Consider the following 19,118-nt stretch of genomic DNA (forward strand, 5'->3'; position numbering starts at 1 on the left):
TACTTCCCTCTTAACATCACTCGTTGCCTTCCCTATCTAGCTCAAAACATGGTCAAACATGTGCATCAATTACAGGGAGTGACGTGTTTACTGCTGCCTTGATGCCGAACTGAAACATAAACTCCAACACACACTTTCCCCTTCCGTTCCCTTGCCTCCCAGCAGCCTGGGCACACAATCTGCTCTCCCATAAAATTGGTTACCGCAAATGGAATGTGCCATTTCAGCAAATCACATATTCCACAAAAAAGAAAAAGAACGAACGAAAGAAAATGGAAGAACATGTGCTGCACGGAACTGATCAACAAAGCATATGAGAACTCAGAGAAGGGAAAGGATCATCCTTTTGTCCTCATCACTCTCACCCTGTCACCTTCAAATTTCTCCCTGTCAGCTCCACTTGATCAAATATGAAGCAAACAAGCAGAAAAATGTGAGAATGAACACAAGAGACGAGGTGTGGCCCTGTCTCTGCAGGAACAGACAGATAGCTGAAATGGGTGGGGAACCCAGTGGAGGCTTGAGGAAAAAAAAAAAAAATAACAGAGAGAGAGAAGCAGAAAGTGTTTTGCTGGATTAAATGATTGAGAGGCCTCACGCCCACCAGCTGATAAAGTGTCTCTGATGGCTTTAAATGCATGGAGGAGTTTATAGCATGTAATACTATTAATGCTTTAACAAAAAGAGATCAGCATCAGTCCTGCAGCAAGTTTTGAAATTCCTTTTGTGTCATGTATGTGTGTTCCAAATTCCCCATCTCCCCGGGGTAGCTCATCTTTACAAACAATACATTTTTTGAGCTTCTTCTTTCTTTTAGTTGACAGAAGCAAAGCAGGATTAAGCTGGAAAGTACATCCCTGCTCACACCCATGTCATACTGATAAAAGCCAGTTCATTGTCTAGGACCGTTTGCACAAGAGTAGTTTAAATATATACAGTACATATATATATATATCTATAAATAAATAGGTACATGTGTAATATTATATAATTCTGTAAAAACTGATGCATTTGATAACATGCGTCTGATACTAGTCAGCGGCATTTAGTTCAGGCATGTAGTGCGCTATGTAAAAATTCATATGCAGGGCTCCAACGGGTCCTCAAAAGCCTTGAATGTTTGTGAATTTAAGGGAGAAAAAAAATCACGGCCTTGAATGTTTGTGAAAATAGACATAACGAGACATGCATCACTGAGGGTGCTCAAATTTATATATATTTTGTGCAAGAAAATGAACTTCTCCTTAAGTATACACAGATTCAAGCCTTTCTCTCATTTAATTGCTGTCTCTAAGTTTCTGTGAAGCCTGCTACTTTCCAAAAATTCTCAGTGTTACAACATCAGTTAACCTTGTGTCTTTTTAAAGGCCCAGACACACCAAACTGACGTCAAAGAACTTGTGGCGAAGAAAGCCGACTGTTGTGTCGCCTCATGTCCCTGTGTTTTGGCAAAAAATGTGCACATGAACACATTGCAAAGACTACAGCTGACGACCAGCCAGCATGTATGTGCTGTGCCTGTGTGAGACGAAATAACTGAGAAGATGGCAGTGGTCTGTAGTCGTTGTTCAAAAAAGGAAACCGGAACACTGTCATGATGCTATAGTTAGCACATTAACAACACAATCCAATGTTAAAAAAACGAAATACATTTACCTGGCACCAGTGAATGATAACACAATCCATCACAAAAGAGAAAAATAATCTTACCTCACGTAACAAGTTTGTTTTGATCTAACTCCCTCTTTACTTTAGTTGTTTGTTTACTTTCCTCACTTCTGCTTCTTTTCTCGTGCGCTGAATTGAACTGTAAATCAGAGTGATTTCATCCACTAAGGGGCTCCTCCGTCTCAGACATCGATTCAACATGCTGAATCTGGTACAAAAAACCCAACCAAGGTTGACTAAGGCCAACGGTGCAGGACACAGCGCAAAGAATAAAGTGACAGGCGCTCATAGTTGTCCACACATTGACTGGCTCCTGACCGTTGGCTTGGTGTGTCTGGACATTAAGGGAATTGGATCTAATAAATCCTCGAAAAGTCCTTGAAATTTGATGTTTAAGAAGGTGTATGACCCTTGTACATTGGAATACAATTAGCATTGGGACCACTTGTAAAAAGTTAATGAAACTTTTTAGTTTAACTCCAAGTGACTGCTCATCAAGATATAACAAACTAGTGCCTAGGTGGGTTCATGTACTACAGCTGCCTCTGTAGTAGTATTCATACACAACAATGCTGAGGTGTGAACTCGAGTCACATGACGTGGACTCGAGTTAGACTTGAGTCACGAATTTGACGACTTTCGACTCAACCTAACAAAATTTTAAAAAGACTTGCAAGTCAACCTGGAGTCTAGCACCAATGACTCGTGACTTCATCCAGACTTGAGCCTTTTGACTTGACTACACTTGAAACCTTCCTCCAAGGCCAAATATTTAAAAGTATTTTATTTTAAAAAAATTGTACCACAAATCAGTTAATCTCACGTCATTTCCTGAATAACTAACATTAACGCTATTCATTCCCAGCAAGTTGACACTTAACTCGTTAGATCCACTTTGGTTGAGTCAATACAACAGCATCCACAGGTTGCATCATCAAGGGCAGCAGTTGGAAAAAAAAAACCCAAAGATAGTTGAATTCACGTACAGAAACTACACAGCAGTCGACTAATAAACAAACTGCAGACAGAGGTGCAAAAACTTAACCCTAACTTTAAAAAAAATAAAATAAATCAATAACTAGCCGACAAATTTTATAAGCATTCAGGACTTGTACATTTAACACAATATTATTATGTTGTTAAAATGGCATTACACTTGGTGACAACTCATTATGACTAGTTTAGGACTCCAAATGCAACATTTAGGACTTGGGCTTAACTTGGGGATTGAGTACAAAGACTAACAACACAATGACAAGTGTGATGACATTACTTGTGTACCTTCTTTTCATACCTTTCATACCTTTACTCACATGGCTGTAAATATTCTTGACAGTTAGGACAGTTTGAACCTCTCCCCGTTTGAAAAACTTTGAAACATGTGTTCAACTGCAGGATTATTTCCCCCTTCAGATCTTTAGAGGCCCAAACCCATTATGTGGAGTCAGTATCAGTCCCAGTGGCTCAGTCAGTAATACGAGCTGTGGTCAGGCTGCATGCTTTGACCTAGATAATGGAGCTGCTGCAGCCATACTACCAAATGCATCAGGGGCAAAGTATTGTTTGAACACGAACAAACATCCCTGTGCAAACATTTGTTTAAAGACTACTCAGGACAGCTGAAGACTAATGAGCAGTTACACCTCCAGAATCCAGCTGACACTCCTTTTGTATTTGCGCAGACAGAAATAACACCACTGCCATGTGTTTAAAAAAAATGAACAAATGATATACTGCAGAGAACAACATCATTAAAAAGTACAATGTAAAGACTTGGTTTTACTGCTTGTCGCAACATCTCAACCTCCCCTCAGGGGTCAGCTCTGCGGTTTCTGTGTTTCCTAACTGCTGGCATACCTGCACTGACAGTGTATAATGGTTAATTATAATGGTTAACGGTTGAGCGTGAAATCAACATTTGTGGTTTCTGCAATGTGTGAAATGGGAATAACAGCTAAAGTGGCCACGTGAGCCACAATTAATTAATGAAAAAGAGCCAGAGAGAGTGTGTGTAGCACCCTGTGCGCACGTGCGGGTGAACGTTCTCTCGATTGACAATAAAAATGATTTTAAGACATGTCCTCATCAGTTAAACCCTTCGCATGAATGCTTGCATGTGAGAACAAGTGCGTACATGCGTGAAAACAAGAGTGGATACACACCCTTTTCAGTGATGCTTAGAAGAAGAGCATGAACCTGACAGCTGGAGTCTGGATCCGACAAACTGCATTTTTGTCTACTGCATGACTACTAAGGAAACATTCCCACACCACTGATGCACTTTATTTAAAGCAATAAGCTCTGTACATGTTACAGTATGTGAAGGTATATGGACACCAATAAAAGCCACACAAAGAAGGACTTTTCCTGTGTGCACAACAAACCACACATGGAGTCATCTCTCTCACCTATTGTAACCTGAACCTGCTGTTTGTCCTTTTTACAGCAGCAATGAGAACAGATCTGAGAGAAAGGCCAAGAGCTGCAGACGTAAAGTAAACACAGATATTGTACAAAGGCAGATATGTGTAGAGGATCTTCTTTCTTACTTTAGATGTAGCTACCATTTTAAGCCTCACACAGCCTTCAACAGAAGTGTGCATGGTCAGGCTGTTCTCATTCAATGTTTGTGCTTATGCCTGCGACATGTAGCGCGCTATAATTCGTATATAACCGACATAATCATGACTTCATGGTGTCCATCATATGACAGGAGCAAAGGAACAAAGGAGGAAGTCAGGTCATATGGTATAAAGAGTCTGTGTATAGAGGTGGTTGGTGTGATGGACAGGTCAAACAAAACAGGACTTTGACCCAGGAGATTGCAGTTTGTGTCCCATGTGAAACTAAAAGTCAAAGTTTAGTTATATTAAGTTATGTATGTACGTAATGTCACACTGTCACCCAGCCATGACACTTTTCCCAAACCTAACCAAACCGGAAATGGCACTAATTTGTAGCATATCATACGAACCTTAGCATAACTACTCCTTTGGCACATGGGACTTGTCTTTTGTTAGACAAAGTGTGAAATAAGAGGAAAACTGCTTCTACCACTTTGCATCCCTCCACTTGCCTTTGCCTTGGAGCACAGAAAATAATGCATCATTCATACACTGCGTGCACATCTCTTCTCTGTACAGAGGGCTGCTCTTATACAAGCTTTTCACCAAAAGGTGGAAATGTGATATTACTAATAAATCCAAAGATCCCCATCTCCTCAGCAACATCAAGCTTGCGCAACTCGTGTCACTTTATCTGATTAAGACATATGTCTTCTGAATTGTTTTACATTTAAATGCGATGTAAGCAATAATAACAATAATACTAATTAGTGAAATTAAATAAAAAATATTCGTAATACTCACATAAGCATCAGGGAAGGCCCTATATTTTACTGCTAAAGTCCTCTCAGTCTCGACTTCTTGGCTCTGGAACGGAGACACTCCATGCAAACTGTTGAACAATGGAGTCTGCTGGACCCCCACAATGCCCTCATTACTGAAGCTTCTCTGCAGGATGGGAGGGCTGAGTACCCCAGCACCTACGCCCATCCCCATCCCCAGTCCCTGTGTCTGGCCAAACACAGATAAGGGGGAGTCTGTGGTGGTGAACGGCCTCTGGAGGTCTATGGATCCAGTGGGGCTGAGGAGGCGTGTGGGACTGTTGCTGGAGGGCGGCGAGCCCATGCCCAGCAGTGGAGGCCGGCTTATACGAGTGGAGTCTTCAGACCCGGTCAAGGAGCTTGCCGAGGGTGAGGAGTTCAATAGGAAGGAAAAGCGGTCAAAGCGGGACCCTGCTGGTTCAGTGCTCTGGTCACCGAGCTCTTTTGGTCCCATACTCATGCGATCCTTTAAAGGCCCAGTTTCAGGCAGCGAGCTGGTGCGGAAGAGTGAGCGATGGGCCTTCCCGTTTTCTAAAGGCTGATCTATGGAAGCTGACCTGTGGCTTCCAAAGATGACACTGCTGTCCAGGCGAGAGCCAGTTGTAGAGGATGGAAGTAGTCCATTTCCATTCAGCACTGGGGATTTTAATTCCTCAGGAGAAGAGTCAGAGGATTTTCTCATTACTATACTGTTGGTAGCAGATGCTCTCTGGGGCAAGTTCAGCCCTCTTGTTCCAGGCTGCGGCAGGTCCTGCAGGTGAGCACAGGCAGTAAGTATAGTGATAAGTTAGAGGGTCGATTCACCAGTGTTACAAAGACAAACAAATAAAAACACATGTTCTTATGAACCTTAAAAACTTATCTAGGCATGCTGATTGTTTTGGTTTTATTTGCCAAGGCTTTTTTGCCTCCACTACACTATTATGGAGGGGAATTTTGATTATGGGGCTGACAGCTTTGAAAAAACTGGATTAAAAAGCATAGTCACTAATTGCCAAAATCTAGCTGAGTTTCCATTCCAGAATAGTGCATTCAAATTAAAAAAACAAAAAGTGACCAACTTCTTATTAAGTTTGATGTAGCGCAAATTTGAACTCAATCACCAGCAAATATGCAAAAAAAAAAAAAGAAAAAAAAAGAAGAGTGAATTAATGTTTGTTTCAACCCTTTATGTTTTTCATTTTTATTTTATTTGTACTTTTTCTACTTTCGGCATTTCCAGCTCTTTTTTATGCAAATTGAAAATGCACATAAAGCACACTCTGTTCCGTGTTACTTAGGATAGACCTAAGAGGGATGAGTGAAAACATATGTTGTTTTTGGAATTAAGGCAAATGTTTAAAGAGCTGTCAAACTTACATACCAGAAAAATCTAAGTTTTTTTTGCTTTTATTTTTTGGTAACCATGTCACTCTACTTTTTGCTGCATTTTGGAGATATGACAGTTTTAACAAAGCATTAGTGTCTGACTGTTCTCTACCTGCTGGCTCTGCTTCATCAGTTCCAGTGGTGAACGAGTGTCTCTGTTGGAGGTCTTCTTCAGTCCCAAGTCAGCAGGCAGAGTGTACAGTCCTTTGAGGGACTCGGCTGGGTTGTTAATTGCTTCCATCTTTTTTGTGGGACTTAGGAGACCAGGGATGTCAGCAGTGATAGGGCTGGGAGCATCCTCCACTATTGGCGGCAGGGAGGAAATGAGAACTGGAGCAGGCGCACGTGGCCCTATGTTCCTGGGCCTCAGGGAGGGTCCCATGCTCTTCAGGGTATCCACCAGGCTATCCATGTCAAACTGGCTGGGGGAGTCTTCCTCGGGGGTGCCTGGGGGAGTGGAGGGAGGAGCTGCAGGTTCGGAGACCAGCTCCACCAGTGTGGCCGTAAACACTCCAGTAAAATGGGATGAGTCGTCGTCGTCTTCTTTCTTGAAACTGTCAACAACGTCGTGGCTGGTTTGTTGAGCAGAGGAGAGGCTGGACACAGGGAGCTCGTGTGAGTCCCAGTGTGACTTTATTCTCTCTGACTCTGCCCCTCGCTCTCCCTGTCCCTCTCTTTCAGCTGCAGGTGCAGCAGGCTCCTCCTGCTCCACTAAACTCCTCCTCCACTCATCCTTTGGTGCTTCTGCTGGCTCGCTCTCATATCTCAGATAAACTGTGGTCCTGTCACTCAGCCTGTTGCCAAGGGTAGTGTGTTCGTCTGGAGCGGGGGAGGAGGAGGGGGAGGAATAGGCGTTGCTGAGATGTTTGTATGCTGTAGCCTCAGGGAGAGCAGAGGAGGAGGAGGAGAGGGAGGGACTGGTGTCAGTGTCAGACACTCTGTAACTCAGAGAATCAGTAAAGGAGGAAAACTCTGTTTTGTATGGTCTATACTGAGAAACTCCCTCAAATCTATTTTTCCATTTGAAGTCTGAGCTGTTATCTGTTCCGTTTGATTCAGTGACAGTGGTGCTCGTTTTGCTGACATCCACTGCATCCTCGCTGACCTCAGTGGTATCGGTCTCATTCACCAGGGATACCTTGCGGAAACGATTTTTAGATTCATCTTCTTTAGGGGGAGATGAAGTCTTTAGGAACAGTTTGGTGCTCAGGCTGCTGTAGCCTGAATTCATTTCGTCTACCAATTCCTTGTCAGCTTCAGTCGGCTGACTTTCTGAAGCAAGTACTTCTGAAGCTGCTGTGGGCGTCCTTGACGCTGTCAGGGACCTGAATAAACACAGAGAAAAAGACAAACAGGCAAAGATGACAAAACAGAAAAGGCAGAGCAAGTCTGATTTAACAATGGTAACAAATCCACTGTGTATCGAGTACTGCGGTGCCTTCAGGGTGTGGTGGCCGTGCAATGCCATTCATGCAAATCATACAAAGCAACTTTGAGTATCTTGACTGGCATGCAATGTCAAATACAGTTTAGAAAGGCCTCATAATTGCAACAGCTTTTGACTAATTTCTAATCTGCACTGACATATAATGGTTTAAAGAATAAGAACTATCTTGTAGAAACTGGATGGGGTTTGAAGCAATGCAGCAAAAAAAGAGACAGCTGGATTCACTATTATCTGTGCCAACAAAGTTATGAAGCAATCATATGCAAATAAGCAAAGCGCAGTCAGCTGACAGTTAAAGGTTACTCAGTCAACACTCCATTTACAGCATATAAACCAAGCTAAGTGAACCCTTTAGCATAGCATTGTGCTTTTTCCTTGTCCTGTGTTTCCAAGTCAGCACACACTTGCTGAGCAAAGTTACCCACACTTCCAAATGCAAGCAAAGAGACACCAGATAAGAGCATCCATAAACTGAGCTGCTACATAGTTGGCTGTGTGAGATTTTATAGACTCCATTGTGAGAGTGATCAGATGTACTGTATATTAACATGAGTATTAAAATCTGTGAAAACAGTTGTGTTGTGATTTCTGAGACTCTGGAGGAAACTTTCCAAACTCCAGTTGCTCGTTGAATTATGGGAATTGTTGTACCTAGTGGGGTTTTTTTTTTGAGTTTGATCCATATTAGGGACTAAACATCTGGATATCTTGGCCTCTGCTGCTTATGTGTCTCTCACAAGTCCCCCGAGTGTTTCAAAGTGCAGTACCAAATAGCTGGAATACTTCTTAAACTGAAGACATGATCCTGAATTACATGTTATATAACATGCTTCACCCAGAGGCAAAAGGGGGGTATTCATCATCTTGTTATTAAGGCTGTCAGATTCAAAGGTGAGTCCAATTTTTATCAGTACTGTACTTCTATGACTTAAAGGGACAGTTCACCCCAAAGTTGAAAACATGTAATTCATCTCTTACCTGTAGTGCTATTTATCAGTCTACATTGTTTTGGTGTAAGTTCACGAGTGTTGGAGATATCGGCTGTAGAGATGTCTGCCTTCTTTTCAGTATAATGGAACTAGATGGCACTCGGCTTGTGGTGCTCAAAGCATTTGAAAGTACATTTAAAATAAATCAGCTACTCAAGATAAACAAACAGACCTTGTTGTGAGCAGTTTCATGTGGAAACTATTTTCTTTCTACTGAATTACACTTCTTTTTACGCTTCCTTCTGCGCTGTGATACAGTTGGCGGCTGTAGTTCTGTTGAAAGAAAATAGTTCCTACATGAAACTGCTCACAACAAGGTCTGTGGATTATCTTGAGTAACCGGGTCATGATTTCTGGAAAGAGACATTGCTGCGTTTTTGGCACTTTGAGACATGCAGAGAGAAATGTATGTATGCTATGCAAAACATATTAAGTCATCATCATTCATAAATAAATAAATATGGCCTTTAATAACACAGGAGCATCATGACCACAATTATAAGCAATGAAAATGAGGCAATAGTCAAATGAGTCAAGCTCGGCATTTTAAAGCCGATGGCCAATTGCCAGACTGGTAACCAGTTTATCCTCTGCTTTTGAGAGAAGGCAGGCATTCTTACGGCGGATATCCTCAACACACGCAAGCTCACACCAAAACAATTTAAATTGATAAATAGTCCTACAGGTGAGAAGGAAAATAAGTATTATAAGAGTCTAATTTTTTTTAATGAAATGGCTTTTTTATGTTTACATCTGCAAACCTTTTCTTAAAAGCCTGAAAACATGTAAGCTGGAGTATGTTATTTCATTGTGGACTTCTAAGTCTTAAAATCTGATTGTAGAAGTTATGAGAACTGGTGTTCTTTATTTTATAAAACTGTATGTGCTGAAATTAAGATCTATTATTTGTTATCTTATAAGCAAATCTACATGCTTTAAACAACAGTAAAAACTCAATCATCACTATCAGTATTGTTTGCTGCACCAAAACAAGCATTAAAGTGAATGTCAAGACGCATTCAGTCAAGCAGTAATTTCGAGCTGATCCTCCATCAGTGAACCATTTGACCTTTAATAGATCATAGGAACCCTGCACTCGATTCAAGGAGTGGTAAGATTATACACTCTGTTCACTTATAAGCCAAAAGGTGCTGTGTTGCTTTGACAGGCTGTGTGAGTGACTACCAGTAAAAGGTGAAAAGGTTGTGAAACTACATGAAGAACGCATATAGTGACTCACTGTGATCCAACGGGTGGCACGCATGATATTAATGCCCGGGGTGGATTATTCAAAGGTCATGAGAATATAATTGCCTTAGTGCAGCACTTAACAGCATTAACTGCTACTTTACAAAAAGAAAAAAACAACTAAAGGTCACAATCAGACAGGTATTTCCTTTTGCTATTGCCAAATAATCATTTGAACACTGCAACAAAAATGAGGACAAATGTAATCAAAATCCCTTTGAAAATATTTGGCATTAATTAAGACATAAATGTGCAGAAATATATGCAGGACTTTTTCCAGCTGATTATGCATAGCAATGCAAAGCATCAGTAAGTGCATGGATACAAAAAATTTGATTATCACTGGCCCTGAACACACTCGTCTCCATACACTGACCACACAGAACGAGTCACTACCTGAACTACTGTTGCTGCAGATCCAGTGAAAAGGCCATGAATAGAGACAGTGTTCACTATCAGATCAACATGGTGCTTGATTTGTTCTTGTACTGCAAAGGCAAGACTGGATCTACATAACAAATAGCCACTAAACCACAAAGAGTGTAGTTACCCTTCATTTCTAATGTGATACTTTTAAGCCAAAAGGCAGCGACTCTTTATTCCTTAGCTTTCATTTAAAATAAAAATCTAGAAATCACACCGGCAGAGATTGAAACATAATCTGTCAACCATTTAAAGAAAAAACAAGCATGAATTCACAATAGCTGCAACCATGTACATGTTTGCATCCATTTGTTTATGCATCCACACACACACCCACACACACAACCTTACAAACACTAGTCCAACAATGCTTCCCTCTGACAACTGGTATCTCTCTATCCCTGTGTGTGTGTCTTTCTTCTAAGTTTTGGTCATGTTGCGTAATCTGTTTAGAAGTTATGCACCTTTTTGTGTTTGGCCAATTAGCACGTACCCAAACACACACCTTCACAACACACACACACATGCCTCCTAGGGCAGAAACTGTGGCCGCCAAAAGGTGTGTAAATTTTTGCCAACTAAATGACAAAGAGAGCGACTTACAGTCACAGCTAAGCCACCACAAAGGTTCAGTTTCAGAAGTGTTGGGAACAAAATTAAGTAAATATATTATATTAGTCACTAGTCATTACAGCAGTTACATAACATCAGAGTATGCTATTAATTTCCTGCATTTATTTAGATGTAAATCCACCTTAGAAATAAGTTATGCAGGTTGTAAACCTGAAATATTAAAACTAATTTCTGCTGGGGATAGGGGGAAAAGCCCTATTTTTCCCACCATCCTCAGTAGAAATCACGCCCACGATCACCCGGGTGGGTAAGAGCTCCTTCTGTGACATTCTAAGTGCATTGCTTCTCTTACCACAGAACCACACCTATCCCTGAGGGGGACTGCAAGATCTGGCAGCAAACCTAAATGTCATAGTCTTCACCAGTAACACGCAAATTATATCACACCTCACAAAATGTGATTATCAAAGAGACAGGAAGACACACACAGTACATTAGTATAACGTTGTAGGTACAGGGACTTTATGTGAACCTACAAACACACCCGTAAATCAAGATCCACACACACACACCCATGTGCTAAAACTTGTACCAGCCCCAACATGGAGCCTGAGTCCATATGTACTAGTACATAGTGACACTGGGGGAATGTGAGCGTTGCACATTAAAAGGAAAAGATCCCATGTAATTACGTATGAGCATGGTATAATTTGCAGATCTGTCTCGCCTGGTTGTGTAGCTCAGAGGATTAAAAAATAACATCTGCTTCCTTTCTTAGTAAATGTTTAACTCTTCTTTTTTTACTGATTAACAGCCTAAAAATACTTTTCTGTTTTATCTCCCCCCCTCAGTGAGAAAACTATGTTTGAATGTAGCCAGTATACACACTAGCAAACCCATCCATTTGTTTTAAATCTCCCGTTAAGGCATCTAGGTCGCAGAATATTCTGTTATATATTATACTATGTTTCTGCTATACTACGCTTGATATATTACATTCACTGTATTGTACTATATTGGACCCACACTATGTTTTCTACAGTGTTTTATACTGTTATATTTGATACACTATTCTATTGTATCCTATGTCATATTGTTGTCCTACATATTATATTATTACGTTTTACCTTATACCATATTTAATACTATATATCGCCATAATTTATCATTTTAAACCATGCATTGCATTCTATGTTATATTTATATTACATCTCTAAATTAAGACAGACAAACTCTATCATGCAAATCATGTGTTTGGCTGTGTGTGTGTGTGTGTGTGTGAGTGTGTGTATATGTCTGTTCGCAGCTCATCTCACAAACTACTGGACTAATCAGCCTAATATTTTGTGTGCATATTTATGACTGTATGTTCAAGGAGCTCTAGTGGTTGGGGTGATTCCCAATTACTGAAAAACGTGTTTTATTGACTGTTTTAATCGTCATTGACTCTTCACTCTTGTTAATCAGCTGGTAAGGGCAGCAGGTTTTTCACAAATCATCATGGCTAAGAACAATACCATCTGTTGCAGGCCACAGTTTGGCCTTCGTCGTAGCTCAAAAAATTGAAATCAATAGAAAAGTTTGGTCAGATTTTGACTAATTCAATACTTTAGTTATGATTCACTGAGGTTAGACACTTCAAGACCTGACTAAATCCCTTATTTTTTTGTTATCTTTGCCGCCATCTTCACTGTTATGGAGTGGGGAGGGACAATTCCACCGCACGCAGCTTCAGCTGGTTCTGTTCCATCCTCCACACAGCACCATACCACAGCAGGAGCATTTCAGATAGAATAGAATAGATCAAAGATTTGTGGTTTTAGTTAGTTAGCATTAATCCTCATAATTACAGCGTAGGCTATCTATATTTTGCATACAGTGCTCGTTGTGAAACATGCAGCAGCTCTTTCAAAGTAGACTAGGTGTGTACTTTTATTAGTTTCTGAGACGTTTAATAGACGCTTAAGAGACACTTTAGTGACGCTTCTGAAACACGCTGCGGTGCATCTAGTTATTTATTCTTGTACTCTCTCTGTTTATCTGTACCAATTTCCCCTCTGTGGTTCAATAAAGGTTTATCTTATCTTATCTTAGACTGACAAGCATTTGCATACCAAAAGGTGCAGCTTGATGCTAAACATATTTACCCTTTTAAAAAAGTAAAAAGAAACATTGTTGTAAATTCAGAACACAGCGCTATTAACACGAGAGACTGGAAACAGTGCATCTAGGGTGGGGCCTTTGTTAATATTGATTTTGAATGGATGCCAGTTAGAGTTCTGTAGAAATAGATGAACCCAAGCAGGCAGAACACATGCAGGCGCTAGCTACGAGCTGACAGGAAGCCACTGGGCAAAATGTGTTTACTTCCTTCCATAATTAGAGGATGAAAACAAACCTTTTAGATCTGGTTGAGTCTGCATGTCTATAAATATATGATTTGTCTCTATTAATCTACGAGTGGGAAAAGACGAGTGAATGTTTTTCTTGTTTAGCCTCCTCTCTCTCTACATCTCTGTAGGGGATTTAAGAAAGGTTTACTGTGTGTACTGTTTGACTTATTACTGTTCTATCTGGCTGGCAAACACAAGTGAGCCCTGCAGCTTTCCTGAGCTCAAGGTGGACGGTTCAAGCTTTGCAACATATATTCACAGGTCCACCATCATCTATTGATACATTAAGAGTATTAGTAGTATGACTCCTTGTAAACGTTGTCTTCACACAATAAACCATTAGCACTGAACATCCTGTCCAGACGGTTATTAGAGTCTGACATTTAAGGGGAACTCCACTGATTTTGGTGCTCAAATTGCATTGTGGGTAATGTAGGCACCAGGTTTTGTGAAGGAAGAAGAGTTAATGGAATACAAAAAGATGATATCTCTGGTTCTGCTGCATTAATCCTGACAGATTTTTGTCGGACAATATCATACCCTGCCCCCCAGGTAGCACGGTAGTGCAGTGGTTAGCATTGTTGCCACACAGCACGAGGGTTCCTGGTTCGAACCTGGAGTGGGAGGGCTCAAACCCTGGGGTGGGGGAACCCTTCTGTGAGGAGTTTGCATGTTCTCCCTGTGTCAGTGAGGGTTTTCTCTGGGTACTCCGGCTTCCTCACACAATCCAAAGATATGCAGCTTAGGTTAACTGGTGACTCTGAATTGGCCGTAGGTGTGAATGTGCGCGTCATTAGTTGTCTGTCTTTCTATGTCAGTCCTGTGATAGTCTGGCAATCTGTCCAGAGTGTATCTCTCGCCCAGTGTCAGCTGGGATACGTTCCAGCCCCCTGTAACCCCTGACAGGATAAGCGGTTACGGAAAATGAATGAATCAATGTTATACCCTTTCCCATTGCCACCAGTCAGTATGCATTTTAATATCTCTTGCTTACTTAGTCTCTCTGTCAAACTCTGTGCAGACTAAATTTGAAACGATGTTTGAGGTCTTCTTGGACAGATATTGGATAATATTTTGTGGCGGCAGGTCATTGCCTTGCGCCGACAAAGGGGCCAAAATTAGCAAGTCTACCCTGTTGTCGAATTACCTTTACTGCCCATCAAAGCCAATTGGAGCTGGAGCCAATAAATACCTGAAACTACCGAAGAATAATTTGTCCCAGGAATGAATGTCGATTGTAAAATTTCCATTAAATACAAAAGCCAGAAGTTAGTGGGTTTTTTGTCCAGTGGGAAAGGGACTTTATGAAAGCTCAATGCTAAATCGATGGAATACTCCTTCAGAGATTTAATGGCAGAAGATAGTCTTTTTCACAAAGGTCAGGTATTTACAAAAACCAAAGTCCTGTTTACTAAAATGCTGCTGATAAAAAAAGCAGACATTAGTGAAATTATATGGTTCTCTTAAAAGGTGGTGGAATGTCAAGAGTCCAACAGCAGCCTGAAAGTGACTCTGAGGTAACAATCCAACACGAAAGAGTGGAATTTTTCTGATGGTCTGAATAGTGATAAGTGTTGAAAAATGCATAGCCCCTGCAAAAGTAACCGAGACAGACTCCAGACAGAAGTTTTAAGACTGTAAAAGCAGGCGTTAAGATGTACGATTTCCTGAAGATGACTTCTGTCAGAGGTTGATTTACAACAGAGAGAATTCTCGACAAGTTTTTCATTCCACTTGGGTTTAAGTACGCTGTCAACAGCCAAGCAGTCACACATGAAAGGAAAACAAATGACAAAAGTCAGTGGCGAAGTTCTGACTAAAAACCTCAGAGTTATTCAACTGGCTTCAGATCGTATCATCAATGGCTGGAATTCGAAGGAAAAATCTGTTTCTTCACTCCACACTTTAGACAGTTGGTTCCTAATATCAGATTGACAGTTTCCAGCTCAGTCACAGCTTAAAATCTAGTCTGATAAAAAAACAGCCAAAATCCTAACCTTGCTAGAAACCTGCATTGAATAGCCAAGATAAAATATTAGGTAACTAGGCAGTAGAAACCCACAAAGAATGCAGTCAGACAACCAAATACACAAATTGCGAAAAGCACCTTTGGCGTTGTAGCGTAACCACAATGAAGTGATCAAATACTGCGATGAAATGTGAGCCCCTTCCTTATTTCTAGCAACGATTGAATACAACTTATATCAATCAGATATTTCTCAAATTAAGTCAATAATATGAGTGGACACAATGACATTTACTGACTTTGTGTCTATACAACAGCAATATGACAGCATGTTTCAAAACCATGCCAACACCCGCAACACCCAAATTTGTCAACCAGCCCAACACTATTATTCCCAGCCTAAAGTAATGAAAAGTAGCCCAATATGGCAACACCATTACTAAGTCACTAAATATCTTGTGTAGATGCCCAGTGCACCTCATGACACCACTGCCTAAGAACCCTGTAAAACGGGTGCAGCCGGCCAAATGCCTCACCTTTTAATAAGCATCAACATGTGTTCACCAGAAACTCTGTTGTTTTAAGTGTAGGAGTTTGTTGACAGGTTATGTGAGGAAAAACATCTATGAAAATGATAACGCAGAAGAACACACAGTGTGTTAAAACAACTCCTTCTTTGTTTATATTCATTCCTACACAACTTGCCGTGACTTAACCAGTATATTTCACCTTCGCTCAGCGTGTTTACAGTTCCACAAAATTTGTTCTTTTCATTTTTACCAAAGCACAAACCTGTTTTGCATATCAAAAACCATTTAAAGCATTAATAAAAAGCAGGATATAAAGCCATGGCATGGGAAACTACCTATATTTGCTTCTTCATTCTGTCTACGTGTTTAGTTTTTGTCTATTAACAAATAAGGGGGTTGTTTTACTACTTATACAATAGATGCACTTTTCCTCCCTATCTGCCAAACCTGCCCTGTCTCCTATTTCTCTCTGCTGGTAGTCCTTCAGCTTACACTCAAGTAAAAGACACGTCTTTGCTGCCACCTTGTGATTTAAAAAATGTTAAAGATATAGCACCGTACATTCCTCTCAAAAGCTGTCATACTTTGATTAAATAAGGAGTCATACTGTTTGTACTGCGCAAAACTGACTTTAACAAGCAATTTGAGTGATTTGAGTACCAACACCTGTTGCGCAACGAGTCACAAAGCAGCTCAACTACTATAGAGGGTAGGTATTTATGCAGTATACATTTAGTGATGCATGCAAATCCACCTTTAGTGGCTTTTCTTTGTGTCAGTTAAGACCCTGCTGTGTTGACACAATGTAGCTGTCACAGTAAATCTGCAACTGTCAGCATGCGCCACAGATTCCTGAGAAAACCTTATTTCGGACATTTATCTTCTCCATCGTCTGGCAGGGGAAAAGGAAGTCATGGTTTTTGCCAGCAACTGTTAACACTTTGACTCACACCAAACAAACCAGTAGCATCGAGAAAACACATGCCAATGCACAATAACACGCGCAGTTTGTCCTGCTATGCCAAAGACAGCAACATTCCCAGTGTCTTCCTGTGAATTAAAAAGTTTAATCAAAGGCCAGCTTCAGATTAAATGTTGCTGCAAAGCCCAAACAAATCTGTGTTATATAAATGTGTTATAAAATTCTGGCATGAGACCCAATGCCTCATGTGTCAGGACATGTTGTGGAGCCAAAATGGATTGTGATCTTATGAGTAAGGTTGAACTTGCAAGTTCAGGCAACAGTGGCAAGCCAATTATTGTGTGGCTGTCCCTCGGATACTCTGGAAACAGTTTAAGTTGGAAGCATGACACAGACTCTGAGCGCATGAATCCCCGAGCAGATCCTGAGACAGAGGCTTTGCGAGTGACCTAAACATTCTGAATTTGTCCACCTAAATGCCAGTGCAGCAGGAGGCTCGGAAGATGGAGGCAGATAATAGTGCTGGGAAGCATGCAGAAGCATATCATGGTCATATAGCCATATACTATTATAATATACACCGTTCAGCCAAAACATTAAAACCACTGGCGGGTGAAGTGAATAACACTGCTGAGCAACCTTGGGTCCTGGCATTCATGTGGATGCTACTTTACGCGCTCCACCTGCCCGAACACCGCTGCAGACCAAACTCCCTCATGGCAACGGCACTTGTCGATTGCAGTGACCCCCCCAGCAGGACAATGCACCATGCTACATCACAAAAACTGCTCAGAGATGACCTGAGGAACAGGACAAAGAGCTCAAGGCGTCAACCTGGCCTCCAAAGCCCAAGAATTAATGCTGTTCACGTCACCTGTCAGTGGTTTTAATGTTTTGGCTGATTGGTGTAGCTATTATATTATATTGTATCTATCATTATTGTTATAGATTATGTGTATTTAATGTCCTAACCAAAAGCAAAGCACACCAGCTGACCATCAGAGCTTGAATGAGGGTGGCCATTATGTGAATGCATCATGGATGTAGTACAATTATCCATATTGTGATAAGAGCTGAAACAATGCATCGCCACCAATTTAAATGATATATATATATATGTGGATTTGCTGCTGTTCTCTGTGTCTGTATCGTAAGCTGAATATCTTTAAATGTTGATCAGAGAGGACATGCAACTTAAGGACCTCATCATGAGCCCGGGCAACCTGTGATGTGCACGTCACTATTTTCTGCTATTTGTAACATGAAGTTGATTGATGATAGATTAACAATACTGAAAAAAGCCATATGGAAAAAGCCATGCAGCATAGTGTTACGACATTTTGTGTGGCAATATTGTGTTGATACACTGACGGCAAGCATTGATTTTATAATTCTATATATCATTAATATTGCGAATACAAACTAAACCTTTAGTCTACTGAAGTAATAATAAGAATAATAAAATCAATTTCTTTTTCAGTCCATTTTGCTGTGATAAAAAAAAAATCTTATTAGATAAAACAGATCTATGGGACATCATTTGCAAGTGAAAAGGGTAATAAATTGCAGTATATAGTAATATGTGTTATAGCATTACTCAGTGTATCACAAACATTTAGAATCACAGTAATATTGTATCTTGAATTAAGCATCATGATAATACTGGGGCCTCTCATGATTCTGTTGAAAATAATCACTAGTTGAAGCCCTTGTTTTTGGGGATAATGTGCTTATTAAAATCTGATTCATTTATGTTTATTTAAAAGATTATATTGATTGCATTTTGTACCTTGTGAGAAGCAAGTAGGGAATCATTTACCATCACCTTGTCTTTCAAGTTCTGTTGCAGAGTGTATTGAACCGTGAATACTGTATTGTGTGACTGTGAACTGACTGTGTTGTTACACCCCCACAAATCAATGCTGTACTCTCACTGAACTGAGTGATAGCTCAGGTTTAACTAATGGAATGGACTAACTTTGCACTGCATGTGGATCATGACGTGATCTGTGGACTGCCCATGCTGCTTGGATTAGCTGATCTGAGTCATGCCACAGACCTGAGGGTATGTGACAGTGATCACTTAACATGTGGTGCATTAAAAAGGGTGTGTTCAGATCTGCACAGGTATGTAGACAGCTCTGTTGGTAAACAATTCAGCTCATCCAGCGCTGACATTTTTCCTTTATCAGTGGAAATGTTGAAC

At 40.6% G+C, this 19,118-nt stretch overlaps 1 protein-coding gene across 7 annotated transcripts in view; it reads right to left on the minus strand.

The window, feature by feature from the left end:
• Positions 1-19,118, minus strand: part of crybg2 (crystallin beta-gamma domain containing 2) — a 66,579-nt gene that overhangs the window by 19,590 nt on the left and 27,871 nt on the right. For all 7 annotated transcript variants that reach the window (XM_050033832.1, XM_050033831.1, XM_050033830.1 and 4 more), the window contains 2 exons: positions 6,534-7,746; positions 5,037-5,804 (listed from right to left, as the gene is read on the minus strand). In XM_050033832.1, the coding sequence (XP_049889789.1) occupies positions 5,037-5,804; positions 6,534-7,746 (1,981 nt within the window). The remainder of the gene's footprint in view (positions 1-5,036; positions 5,805-6,533; positions 7,747-19,118) is intronic.

The sequence above is a fragment of the Epinephelus moara genome, chromosome 22 (assembly GCF_006386435.1).
Source record: "Epinephelus moara isolate mb chromosome 22, YSFRI_EMoa_1.0, whole genome shotgun sequence".
In the NCBI taxonomy this organism is placed as follows: domain Eukaryota; kingdom Metazoa; phylum Chordata; class Actinopteri; order Perciformes; family Serranidae; genus Epinephelus; species Epinephelus moara.